This window comes from Bombus terrestris, chromosome 10, assembly GCF_910591885.1.
Source record: "Bombus terrestris chromosome 10, iyBomTerr1.2, whole genome shotgun sequence".
NCBI classification, from domain to species: Eukaryota; Metazoa; Arthropoda; class Insecta; order Hymenoptera; family Apidae; genus Bombus; species Bombus terrestris.
In genome coordinates, this window is record NC_063278.1 from 7,554,532 (window position 1) to 7,568,213 (window position 13,682).

The 13,682-nt window shown below is 35.2% G+C and overlaps 2 protein-coding genes across 4 annotated transcripts in view; one reads left to right on the top strand and one right to left on the bottom strand.

The window, feature by feature from the left end:
- Positions 1–13,682, bottom strand: part of LOC100643658 (calcium uniporter protein, mitochondrial) — an 80,049-nt gene that overhangs the window by 4,289 nt on the left and 62,078 nt on the right. Inside the window, exons 3-6 of one of the 2 annotated variants that reach the window (XM_012312532.3) lie at positions 3,669–3,839; positions 3,471–3,589; positions 3,031–3,177; positions 289–492 (exon numbers count right to left, since the gene is read on the bottom strand). In XM_012312532.3, the coding sequence (XP_012167922.1) occupies positions 289–492; positions 3,031–3,177; positions 3,471–3,589; positions 3,669–3,839 (641 nt within the window). Of the gene's footprint in view, positions 1–288; positions 493–3,030; positions 3,178–3,470; positions 3,590–3,668; positions 3,846–13,682 lie in introns of both variants that reach the window. The other variant, XM_012312531.3, reaches the window with a different exon arrangement.
- LOC100643536 (protein javelin) overlaps positions 10,052–13,682 on the top strand; it is a 31,230-nt gene continuing 27,599 nt past the window's right edge. Inside the window, exon 1 of one of the 2 annotated variants that reach the window (XM_012312530.3) lies at positions 10,052–10,154. In XM_012312530.3, the coding sequence (XP_012167920.2) occupies positions 10,075–10,154 (80 nt within the window). In that variant the 5' untranslated portion in view covers positions 10,052–10,074. Of the gene's footprint in view, positions 10,155–13,503; positions 13,587–13,682 lie in introns of those variants that run through there. The other variant, XM_048409666.1, reaches the window with a different exon arrangement.

Consider the following 13,682-nt stretch of genomic DNA (forward strand, 5'->3'; position numbering starts at 1 on the left):
GGATCAAGTATGATTTGTCACATTAAATCATTATAATCTTCGACGGCCTAGTGTAAAATACCAAATAAAGTAAAATCTATTCGAGTTTTGCGATAGCTATTTTAATACTTATGGTCGGTAGTGTGCACTAAGCCATAAATTATTTTTACGCTTTCTTTAAGTTTTTACTGCAATCAAGGTGCTGTAATCAAACATCTCTTTCATCCCTGTCAGGTAATAAGTTTATTTAATCAGTCGTTGATTTAACAAGATTAATGAGAACTGGCAAATTGAATAGCTACTAGTAACCTGTCTCGTTAAGACGAAGTAGATGAACAAGGCCATCGTGGTGCCGTAGTTAACGAAATATGTAACCGGTTCCATGATGTCCCAGGAGTATTCCCACCAAGTTAGCCTGGCTAGGCCGCTGAACTGAATCGACATTAGGACGAGACATACCCAGACGAATATGTTCGCCCTTTTGGCCGCGGTGTTATCTAATTCCTGCAGCTTCTGCAATAAATAAAAAATTACGTATGGTTTTTATTATATATAAATCGATATGAATATTGTCCTTCGAGACTTGCATTTAGAATGCTAATAGCTGTAACTGTAACTGCTGCGGATTTCCGCTGTGATAAAGAATCTGAATCTAAAGTTTTAATAAAATTAGTGGCATAAGGAAGCGAGACCAGGACTGGAAACCGCTATTCTCTTATCAATCAACTCTATTTTCTGAAGTATTTTCTTAAACATTTCTTCATATTGCGATAGAAGAGAAACTATCTTAATCTTCAAATAGTATAAAACATCGATGTTTCAAAAATCGAACAAGTTTCGATTGAGTCGTGTTTTCCTATTGTTACAAGATTACTTAAATTTAGAAGAACACGCGAAACAATTATTGTTAACGTATTTAATATTTCGTATTAATTTCATGACGTGCAAGCCTTCGTAAGTATTAAAATCAGTTTCGAAGAAAAAAGTCGAAGCGAGAGCAAAAATGGAACATAAAAATTTGAGGATCGCGGCAAGATTCGACCAATAAATTACACACTTTTGTTTTCCAGAATACCAGCTAGCTTATCTGAGCTACGATCAAGCATAAATATCCGCGTAAGAACTTTATCTATGATGTTAAATCATCAGATTAATTATCTGGTACTTCTCCACTTCCAGATTTAACATTGCTGTGATGCGAATAACGAATTACTGATTTCTATCTGCGTTTTCATCCATTATTCGTTTCATCTATTATTCGGAAGGGTAGATATATATTATACGAAATATATATTATACATATACATTATACATCGGAGCAGAAGCTTACTCTGCAGACAAAAAGAAATGAAAAAAAGGAGAATGAAAATTATTCGTTTACGAGGAAATTGTGCTTGTAAATCAGTGAAGTAAAGGCACGTGAATCTTTTACTAGTTACTTAAAAAGTAAGAAACACAGGAAGCTTTCAATATTTCAACATATCTTGAAAAATGAAAAAAGGTCAGATAGGAAGTTTTAACTAAGGAAGGAAGTATTTCAAACAAGGTTTTAAATAAAAAAAAAACGCATTGTTCACTTTCGTCTAATTTTTCTTTGTAAAATAATCGCCTTTACAATTTAACCATCTGAATTAATTCTACACTTAATTCTACTTAATTTTCTCGGCAGCAAAGTCTGAAAAAAATGTTGTTCTACATTCTGCAGCTGTACCATTTTGTATTCTACTCTTGTCTGGTATCATTTTTGTTTAAATTAATATACCGCTTCAAACTCAACTTTTCTATAAATGAGGTCCAAAATTAAAAAATTTCATTCATTTTTTCACGTAAAACAGTCACCTACCTTCTTTCTGAAATATTCTGTACAATTAAACGAGCCTTAGAACGATCTAGCGGCGGATTATGAGAACGTTGATGTAATTTTCGTAGTATGCAGCCGGAGAACAACAACCCTGGCAAGAAAACAAAGGAAGAGGGAAAGAAAAAATCGAGATATAATTACGCCATCGTGCAAGTGCATACACGAAGATAATTAAAACCGAAACTCGCGGAGGATGAATTAATTTATCACGGCAAGAAGAAAACGAACAATGAAAGAAGACGCGTTTAGTCGAATAATTTTGCACGCGTGCCGCGTTTTGAAACGTGTTGGTACGCTAATAAAGCCTTCCAAGTTCCTTAAACTTCCGTTTAATTTAGATAACATCGTTCCCTGCGCCGTTTCTAGAGACACAGGTTCATTGTCGCGTTGAACTGCGATCGATTAATACGATTTGCTGTTCACGATGAACAGATTTAATCAGCAGGGGCATACATATGTCATTACAAGTTTGCTTTCGAGTAGTAAAATGTCTGTTTATTCGTGTTAAATATTTGACTATGTAAAAAGTATTAAAATCACACAGTTATTCTATGTTAATTATATGCAGTTTAACGTCTAAATCCTAACTTTTTCCGATCAAAGTCTGTAATATTCCGTGGCCAAGTATTTGCCACATCTCGTTCAGACGAAGAAAGTCCATTTAGATAAAATTTATGGGCTTCTTCATAGAAGTGAAAGTATATTGATTAACAGGATATTCAATATCAAAAAATATTACGACCACAAAAAACGCAGGAAAAATAAGTAAAAGCTTGTAAAAATATTTTATTTTGGATTTTATAATGTGCAGCGAGTACTGCAGTGTAATAGGAAATAAAATAATAACGACTCTAAATTTTTGTATCAATATATACTCTCTCTTACAAATTAATGACTTACCAATCTTGAATAGAATAATTATAGATACGCATTTTAGGAAAGATTTTAGCGAAGATTATGATAGGATTTGAAGAAAAACGTTATGAATTCAATATAATTAGCGAGAGTTATTATATTAGCAAGATTCATCTCACAGTTATAAAGCGAATTTTTCTGGCTGGATTATCGTTCACGGTAACTTATTATCGGTAATTACTAACAAGTGTCAAATTCTGGGTGGTTTGCCAACAACGAAGTTTGGAATTGAGGACTCAAAGTTGAGCGACATTTTCATTTCAAGAACAACTTACTTGTTCGAGAGGTTCCAATTCCAATCTGACGGCTTCCAATTCTTCCAACACATGCTTCTCCATGGTAGCATAGTGTTCTCGGACGTGAAACGACTCGTACAGCTGACCGATTAACGTTCGGACGTCCGATAACTTCTCTATATTCTCCTGGATAACATTCGAATACGTTCAATTAATTTTTATATGCATTTTTTCATTTCGTGTTTGATCTAACAAATTAACGATATCAATACGGATTATCTGTAGTTCAGAATGAACAAAGGGCTAGAAGAAATAGTTCTAAGTTCTAAATTTGAAAAATGAAAAATTATACGATAACTATGTCTCGAATTACCGAGTAGAACTTTTACATTTTTCTCAGCTTTTTAGCTCACGAATTTTTAAATTTTTTAAAGAATCCTAAATCGTTTAACAACATCGAGTTTTAAAGACAGATTTACCATGGTGTGCTTGTGATGCAACGGCGGTTGTACCAAGTACTCCATGTCGTTTATTATCAGTCGAAAGTCGTTCTCCATTAACGTCTCGATCGTATTGTTGGAGCCTATCCTGACGCCGTCTGGGAACATCGTAAAGAATTTTTCCGTAGCGTAAAGGTTCGTGGTCTTGCATCTTTAAGAAATTCTTCAAGGACTTACCGATGGTCGTCACGATTGCACGATCGATACCACGATCTTCCTTCTTTAGCATGTGGATAAAGTTTCCTACCGTGTGAGTGATTGGTTTTAGGGTGAACACACATTGTTCCTTCCTCGATGGTAGTGGGACCGTGATTTTCGGCAAACCTCGATAGTATGTTATGATCACGCCTGCAACTAAAACAATTTCAATTTTTGTTACTTTGAGTGCACGCGATTTCCATGAATTTACCGTCGAAAAGATCTGACATCTTTCGAGAGAATGGAATTTTCAAATTCACTGAGAGATGACGAGAGATTATAGAAAAGAAATAAGTATACTTATAGTATAAAATAATAGCATAGATAATTTGTTAGAGATTCTTCATTTTTTACTAAATAAGAAGAATTTCGTTTAACGATAAGAAAGAATTTTAAAAAATATTAGAAACACGATAATTTTTTTAATGAATATCATTCTTTTACTATTTGAGCCGTATTCGATATTTTATTCCCACTGATTGACATTTGATAAGTTACATTCGGAAACTGTTCATAATTTAACGCAATTTTTATAACCAAACAACCCATCTATTCATATTAAATTAAATTGAACTATAACACAACATAGTATATTTTCTACGTTAACAATTGAATTAATATAGAGATATACTACTATACATAAGCAAAATTACAGAGTGATATCTAAAGCGTGGCTCGTATAAGAAAGAATTGACAATATTGTAACAGTAGGTCAGTAAGTACATATGCACATTCTTTCATATAAATTCACAATTCGACTAATAAAGATAATATTACATTATGCATTCTCAACTTGTGCAAATTATATTTTATAAATTTTCAAAGCTTCGCAGATACAATCTAAAAGTCGAATCACAAATTTTTCTCCATGTCGTAAATTTTCCTGTCGAACTACTTCTCGTTATCGAAACTACCAAGTCAGAGAGGAAGAGAGGGAGAGAGAGGGAGAGAGAGAGAGAGAGAAAGAGAGAGACTAATTGAATGCAGTTTCTCTTTTTTAACACCGTCTACCAAGCGTTTCTTACAGCATTCTAGCTCCAAGTGTAAACTCCTTTCTTTCGAGAAGAAGACGAATCTAGGAGAGCCGCGATTGAAATGGGATTTAACTCCGTGAGCTTTTTGTATCGTGTACGTCAGTTGAAACAGCAATTGTCGCGACAGAAATAACTATTCTCTAGAGCTTCCTCGACTTTCTTTTCGCGTAGCTTCTTCGTATTCTTGTACTGTCAGTCTTACCTCGTAAAATATTAATGACGATAGAATCGTTTGCTTTATGTCTCTTCGCGCAATGGGTCGAGAAAATTGGAGCAGAAACTTCGAATTTTAAGGATATGATAGATATTCGGTGAGAGTATCAATTTTTCTTGTCTCGCAGCTACAAATTTCGAGAATAAAATTGTTATCGATGAGAAATATCGCAATATGGTTGTCTTTTCGATAATATATTATTCGGATAAAATCGAGTCATTTCTCTTCATAATATAACTGATGGTTCAATATTGAAGATGAATAGCATTCTGTATGTATGTCTCGATTAATAGAAACATAAATAAACAGGCATTTGGACAAACAAACTATCTATATTTTATCGTAGCGATAAAATTAATCATTCTAAGTATGTTTTTATCAGAAAATTTATCGAATAAATCAAATCGGCCCTAGTAATTTTTAATTTATTAAACAGGGAAAACGAGTTGACTCGTCTCATTCAGATCTGTAACTTGTGTTAGACATAATAATCTTATTATTTGAATTTCTCGTGCTTTAGCGTATCGATATGAAAATTAACTCTATAATGTTTATATTAAGTATAAAATCACCATCGACATAGCTGAAATTGATCTCTCTTCATTAACTTTGACTTTCAAGAGTATAGATACGTTTGATCAATGAATGACCCAGTTTAAAGATTAAATAAGACTTGAAAAAGAATAGAGGGAGAAAAAGAAAATAAAAAAAGGCAGATTATAATAAGGGAAGATTAAATAGAAAACTGAAAGGAACCCTAACTATACACGCTTAAAGCAAAGGAAGTCCTATTTCAACCTAATTAAGCCGAATACGACACTTCTACAAGTAACAGAAGCACCTGCTAGCCAAGTGTAAATTGTTTGCCTTTCAACCAGACCAAGGGATTTGCCTTAATACTGAATTTTCTGTGTTAATAGATTCCATTCAAGCTGTGTATTCTCAGCTGTGTAATCCCGTTTAACATCGTCGTTATCTCGGTGATATTTTTCATAGGAGAAAGAAAAGGATCGTTCAGCGTACGAAACTCGCTGTTTCCGTGAATTCATTCGCGTGATGGTCGTATGATCGAGAGCTGGATCGCGTTAACCTGGTTAGCAACCGTTGATATGAGGAAAGGTATTAGAGTGTGGAGATCGGAATGGGACGACGAGTACGTGGATCTTTCTGTTGTAAGCAGAACGGAACCGAGCGCCGCGATCCGGCTATGCGATCTTTGAAAAATGCATCCACGAAGCTGGAACACTTCGGCTCGACGGCTGGCAGTAAGAGAACTTGTTATTGGTCGAGAGTACGCCTGTGGATGTCGAAAAATGTAGGATTTTATTCTTATTGGTATGTAATTCCAAATTCAGGGAACGATACCTATTCTCAAACTTATTTGAGTTATTACACTAAAATTATCGTTCGAAGTTCGATCCTTATGAAATTTGATGTAATTAAATTTTATACCATTTTTCGTGACAGTCGTAACTGGATTTAGAAGAACATTATGAGACGAGAAATTTGATTTTTACTAATAGGTGATGTTCAGGTGATGTTGAACAGCAATGTTCGTGATTGGCAAATTTTATCGAATTGTTTTGCTATGTGGAAAGCTGGGAAGGAATGCCCGGGCTTGTGTAAACGGTAGCTTTTGAAAAGCGTATGATAGCATGAAACGAACGCCGGAAGGAATTATGCTCGTTGGAATCGAGCAACAACCGGTTTCTCTGTTGATGCTTGTGTAATAACGAGGCTCGCTCGATTTTAACAAATTAAATTTTTCTGAATTATTTTATCGACGCGTTAAATCATTCCTTGAAAAGTAGTTGGCAAATGGTTGTACTTATAAAATCAATATAAATGTATAAACCAATACAATATTTTCATTACTTTCTGTGCAATACTGACTAATCTTTTATCTCTTTCAACTTGTCTGCATTCTTTTATGAGATTGTTCACAGGCGAAGAGATTTACAGTTCTTTGACAGTTCTTCTCCTGGGTTTTTATCCAGAATTTATTAACCCTTTCTTCATTACGTATCCGAGTCTCCCTATCATCGATTGATTCCTTCTTCAGATACTCTGTTCTGCTTTTCTCTCTTAGTTCTCCGTATTTTCCGTCGTGTTTTCCTCCTACCATTGTCATATTGTCACTCTTACTGCTTTGTCCTGTCAAACAGTATTAGGACTACTGTTATATTATCCTGAGCTCCATTAGGTTTATGCTCCTCTCCTCATAGTATCGTTTTCTCTCTTCTTCCCATTTCGAGTCTATCTTTTTCCAGTACTCAAACATTAGTTTCTATAAACTACTGTTTATATATCTTGTCCTCGATTTTTCTTCATACTTTACTGCTCTGCTGCCCGCTTCTATTCTTAATTCGTCCACTTTTGTTTCTTCCATTGCTATATACGAGGGTGTACTAAAATCTTATTGTTAGAACCTACTTTATGTATCTTGTTCGTAATTTGTCCTACTTTTCTTAGTCTCTTTATCCCCATATCTCCGCTGTGTATGGCATGATACCTTTTATCAAACTACCAAAAATTATTGATCTCCTTTCCAGGTTATATTTGAACCTTCTCTCATCCATTTCCTACGTTTACTTTATGGCTATTATGACCTTTCTCACCCAAACGCTTCTCCGATCCTCTGTCGTTTCTGAAGAGTGTATCCTAAATACTTCATCGTTTATTTCTTCTACCATTTCATCGTTCCATTTCCATGGTCTTCCTTTTTTTTGGTTTTTCCTTTTCTTGGATATTTAATATCTTCAACTCCTCCGCATTTTATATTAATTCTTTTGCTTCTAGGTAACTCTTTATTTCCCTTATTATATTATAACTCCTGCGCATTCTTTATCGACAGTACTGTGTCGTCTGCGTACGCCAGCGACCATATCTTTCTTTCCCTATTACTACTCCTTTTCATTTACATCACACTGTGAGAGTACGGCCCTAAAAGAGGCGCAGTTCAATCTTCTATTCATTTGAATCACATCTATTGAATCACTTCCAAAGTTACACGCAGAATTCCAGAACTCTGTAAAAATATACTATACATTAATAATTATGACATATTAATTGTAAATATTCAGTACTAGTATTTCATTCTGAATGTAATACTCGTTTTTAATATACGTACTTGTACGAGAATCACAGAACACGAAACCCGAGTAGTGTATCAATTTCCGGTTCCGAGAGGGAAACTATGTAATTCTTCCGCGACTACGATTCGATAACATCATTAAAAAGTGTTCGATCGGAAGAAAAGGAAGCAGTTCGAGTAAAATTCGGTATGTTCGTGATTAATTCTTCTTGATGATGAGCAAAGGCGCAATGTCCGACAATTAGTCCGCCCCCACGAGAGTGGCCAACTCTAGCTTCTTCGACGATTCGTAGCTCATCGCTGGAAGTGGCAAAGATGCTACCACCACCTTTTTGTGTCGTCCTCCCTTCTTCCTGACTCTATGAAAAGTTTGTGGTCGCGAAGTTTCCCGTGCTGACCAGTCTATCTCTGGATTCTGTTCAACTAATAAGTGAATCGTGCGCGCAGATATTATCCTACGTGCTTCCTTGGTGCGCAGAAAAAAAGAAAAAAAAAAAAAAAGGAAAAAGGGAAGAAAAGAAAACAGAGAGGGTTTGTTCGTTTTCTTTGTCGCGTGCTTTTCATTGTGCTTCAGTGAACGTCTTCGCGTGGCGTGGCCTCTTCAAGGATGCACGGCGATTGATCGTCGGGGATTTTCCCAAGGGTAGGCGAATAATGTATTATCCTGGTGTAGGCACTTCGATGTTTGTGCGACAAGTGCATGGCAAATTTGGTTTTTGGTTAAATCCCTCTGGATTTCCTCGTACTCTTGCCGAAGTGAGATTTATGATAAGCCAGTGTGTGTGGCGTTCCAAAACGTGCATTTTCTAGTGGAATATTATTCTGCCTCGGTTGTGCTTTTATGTCGGTTGATTTGCCGATGTTTTAGGTGAAATTTATACGTAGAACGATCGTGTTGAATGCGTAATGTTATTCAAAAACTAATCGATCAATTCAAAAACGTAATATTAATGTCCAAATCTAATGACTAAATCCATCAATTAATATACTGCTTTCAATGAATCCTTATACGAATTACGAATTTCCGGATAAATGCTTCTGCTGTTAAACTATCATTTATCATACATCTAAATTTTAGAATTTAAAAAAAAAAAAGAATGTACATGCTGGACTATCTGGGTGGAATTCAAAGTCCTTGAAAATAGTGCCGTTTTACGAAATGTTTTAATGTGTAATTTACCCTATTAAATATATTAACTATACCCACCCAGTATAAACTATATTAACTTTAGAATTTTATTCGGGGGTCAAAACTGAAAGTCTGACCCTTTCTAGACAAAATTAACGTAGGAACAATTCTCGGTTCTACCGATCATATTGCAAGTCCGATATTTTATACATGATTGATCAATTTCACTAGCGAGAAAGCGTAATCCCTTAAACGCCATCTGTACGCAGACACAGTTACTAGTTATTATAGAGGTAACCATTCTATATATTACGCATGTCAAGCATAACTGTAACCAAGAAGCCCATTTATTATTTGTAACATTTTTTTAATGACAAGAAATATTTTTAATTTTCTTTGCATCCGCCTCGCTTACAGTGAATTTCTTTTTTTCATTCGCAAAGAAACACGGCACGCATGATATACCCTTCGCATAATAGCGTTTTACCGGAAGAAAATTCCTCATGTAAATTAATCGCGAAATACAGGAATTAAAAAGAAAGAAACTAAGAATAGTAAAACGCATAATAAGTAGGAAAACATGAAACGCGGTCTTGTTATCAGAGTTGTAAATAAAATTCGTATAATTTTAGATCGAGGCGTGAAAATGAATTGAACAGCCGCGATATTTCGCTTGTTATTCATTTATGCAGAGAACTTATAATTAGTGTGTTTCACGCTCTAAGTGGACGTTATTTTAAAACTTATTGCGAATAATTGATCGATCAACAACGATCTATTATTATGTCTATATTATACGAACGTATTTTATATGGATGTAGTTTATTACGTTGATACGTATAACGATATTGGCGTGGAAATGATGATTCGTTAATGATGAATTTATCACAGGCCTCGTCGTTCAAGGGTCGACCATGGGTGGAGTGCAAAGCGGAACCCATACCCTTGGAGAGGCATTATGGGTACAGGAGAGGCAACGTCAAAAATGCCATCGGTAAGTGATTTGTCTTCACAAGAAAATTTTCCAGAAAGCCATACAGTAGAAACTCAACATTAAATAACGGTGGAAATGCCTCATTAAAATATTTAGAAAATATATAGCGTAGAAAAGGCGCCAATAATTCATAATTCATTTAACTAAGACGATCATTTGCTAAAGTGAGCGAAGCTATTTAAATCTTCCTTCTTAATTAAATAACATGTAGCAAGACGACAATAAGGGGATGACAAGGAGAAAAGAGAAAAGATACGATAAAGAAAGAGGGAGGGAAATTAAGTACAATGGAAATTAGCTTCGCTCTAAGTTAATTGCTTTATACGGTATTAGAGGGGCAACTACGCTGGCCCAGATTTTTAATGAACTCGAAAAATCGCCTGGAACTTCTCTACGGTGCATAAATATCAGAGCAGAAACTATACAGTATATAGTGATGGCTGACGATGATATTAATCTATTCCCTGGTTATCTTTCATTATTCCTCGGGATCGTTGTATCGTTCGTTGCTTAAGCACGAGGAATGCCACAACGAATTATACGGAGGTATACGCCGCAGTTTCCGAGTTGGAACCCTTTTAGGAAACTCTTCGCTGACGAGAAAAACCGTACACCGCTTTAGTTTGAAACCGTTCGAATGAGATACTATCTTATGATTAGTGGACGATTAATTGTTAATTAGTGGAATTTCGACACGGTCAGACTGCGCTTATTAGCGCGGTCGTGGTCTAATTACGACATTCTCTTTGAGACCTTGCGCGCGTTCGCGTCTCGGTTTTTGAACGTTCCCGCTTTCATCGTGTTTTACTCTCATAAATATTAGGATATATTAGGACCCTCTTGCACAACAACTTATCGACCAATAACATCGATCGATTGAAACGAAACAAATCGTAGATTATAAACTTCTTCGTTACAAGTTTTTATTTAGGTTAAAAAGGATAACCGGATGGCTTATAATTTGCAAAATTTACTTGTAAAATTTCATTTTTTATATTACTTATTATTAGGAAACTTGTTACTGTTATGTAAGAGAATTTGTTAACACTAATAACTTGTAGCTCGTAAAATTTCATTAATAATATTAATTAAATCGTGCAAGAGTACATATTTAGTAAATAAAGTAAAATTTGTTAAAACTATGCCTGTTTCGAGATATGAAAAAAGATCTCTTGTTTCAGGAAAAGTTTCAACAAAGGATCATTCGGTACGACGATCTGAGTTCATGTATAACCTTTTCTTTGATAACATGGTGTACAAAATAGAAAATACAGAATGTAATTTTCGGGAGAGAAAAGATTGGATTCTTTAGAAAGTAACGTGGTAGAATTTCATAATGATCGATACTTTATTTGATTACTTCTATGCAACTATTTTCCAGAGCATGCGCATTCACTACGAAATTGCGCGTTATTACCGCGCTCGTCGCCGCGCGAAATTTGAAAATCGTCCAGAGAGAGAAGTTTTAGTAGAAAAGATGATATAATTTCACATATAAAGTTTCATTATCTTCTCATTTGCAGTTATCACAATTTTAATTTCGTATATTTAACAATTTCCTTTTTGTTCCATCCACACCTACATTATCCGAATTAGTTGGCACTAATGAAACGTAGATTATCTTGCTTGAAAATTTACAGTGTAGGAAATGAATTTTGCCGTGATTAGTCGAGATTAAATGATTCTTAAATTCATTATTATTTATAAACTAGTTCATACGATTCTCGAGAAATTATATCTTCATTTTATGTTAAGTATACGTGACTAACGAAATTTGCATGGAAATTTTCAATATTGTTCGTTTGAGTGGATTTATCTTATTTAATAAATTGCACGCTTGTCATAGTTCCGCTAATTAAGCGCTTCTAGAAACTCGAGAAATTCTATCTTCTTGTTCGCGATTCCACTAACGAGTTTGCCAACTGTTTACTGGAATTTCGCCTTTATTTCCAATTTAGTATTGTACGTTTCATTGAATTAAGGTCTTATGTAAATAGGAAATGCAGTAAATTCGTCAATATATACGTATAATCGATTCAAGACGAATCTGCGTTGGAGAGCAGCTATTTTGTAGAAATTTCGAACCATGGCATTGATTAATAAAGCCGGGTGTAATGAAAAGCAAATCGTCGTTCCGGACAGTAGTTTCCAGTATAATTACTACAGGTACTTCCTTCGGTTTCATATACACATTTTGTATCAGGAAAACATTTTCAACAGGCAGACGAAAGCGCTCTCGTTAAAGCAATTGAAAACGAGTAACATCGAAACGCTCTTTCTGAGCAATGAGAAATCATATTAATCAACTTTTTTTGAACCCTATAACGAAAGCAAAGTTAATTCATCGTTCAGAAATATTTCTGATTTTATAAAAGGTAATTGGTTCAGTTACATCTGGTACGAGTGAAATAAATTACCTTATTCCTCATTATATCGTCAGGAGGAGAAGTAAAAATGAGAAAAATATTCAACAAATTCAAGGAGTTCCTTCTTATAATTATATAACAAATAATGGAAAATGATTAAAATATTACATCTTAAATATTATACACTTAATTGTTTAAACTTTTCTAACATAAACATAGATGCTTGTTAAGCTCATCATATACGTAAAACAACTGTAATCTACGTTAATTTCAGAATCATCGAAGTTTTCTTTCTCTCATTAAAAAAAAGAAATTCTAGTATAAATAATCTTCAGGAAATAATCTATAATTTGCTATAATTTTGAAGTTAGACGTAGAAAAACGCTTGTCTTCTATTGAAAGCAAAAAGCTCGCCAATAATTAGTATCGCATTAGCGATAAAATTTTCCAGCGAAACAAATAATCTTTGCACTCAATGTGACGCAATTAATCTTTCAATCGTTAATACCTATCACATTCTCTTATAAATTCAATTATCATCTGCCTGAAACAATCTGCAAACACAAAGAGGTCTTGAATCACGTTTCACGCGATATAGGTATGCATGTCGATTTTTTCCATTTTCCGCCCTCGACTATCGCGAAACGATAACGACAGAAAAATCGGGAATCGAGCGAAATTCAACAAACGCGCGTCGAATGGTTAATTAGCCTGGTCGGTGCGCGACGCGATGGTCGATGCAATCGAAAGAGCGATCGACAGAATGAGGGAAGAGAGGCCGGCACAGCGGAACATACCGGACATCCGCTTTGACGCGCGTCTCTGTCCGTTTCACCTGATGTGCACGCACTTGCGTGCAGGACAAAGGGCCTGCGACAGGCGTACGTCGAAATTCGCTCGGGTACCTCGCCTGGAAACATTCATTTATGTTCTGAAAACGCGATCGAAACCGACGCTGAACGACGTTGTTCCGTGGACGTGAACGATGCCGGTGCACCATGTTCGCGGTGAAGATCGTTTACTGTCAGGTGACGATGGAATTCGTGGAGAACGCTGGAAACGCCAGGTACTATTTATATTTGAGTAATTTAGTGAAAAAAATGGAGTGAGTGTTCTTTGTTTTCAACAAATACCGTACTTTTGTAGGGGACTTTGTTAAAAT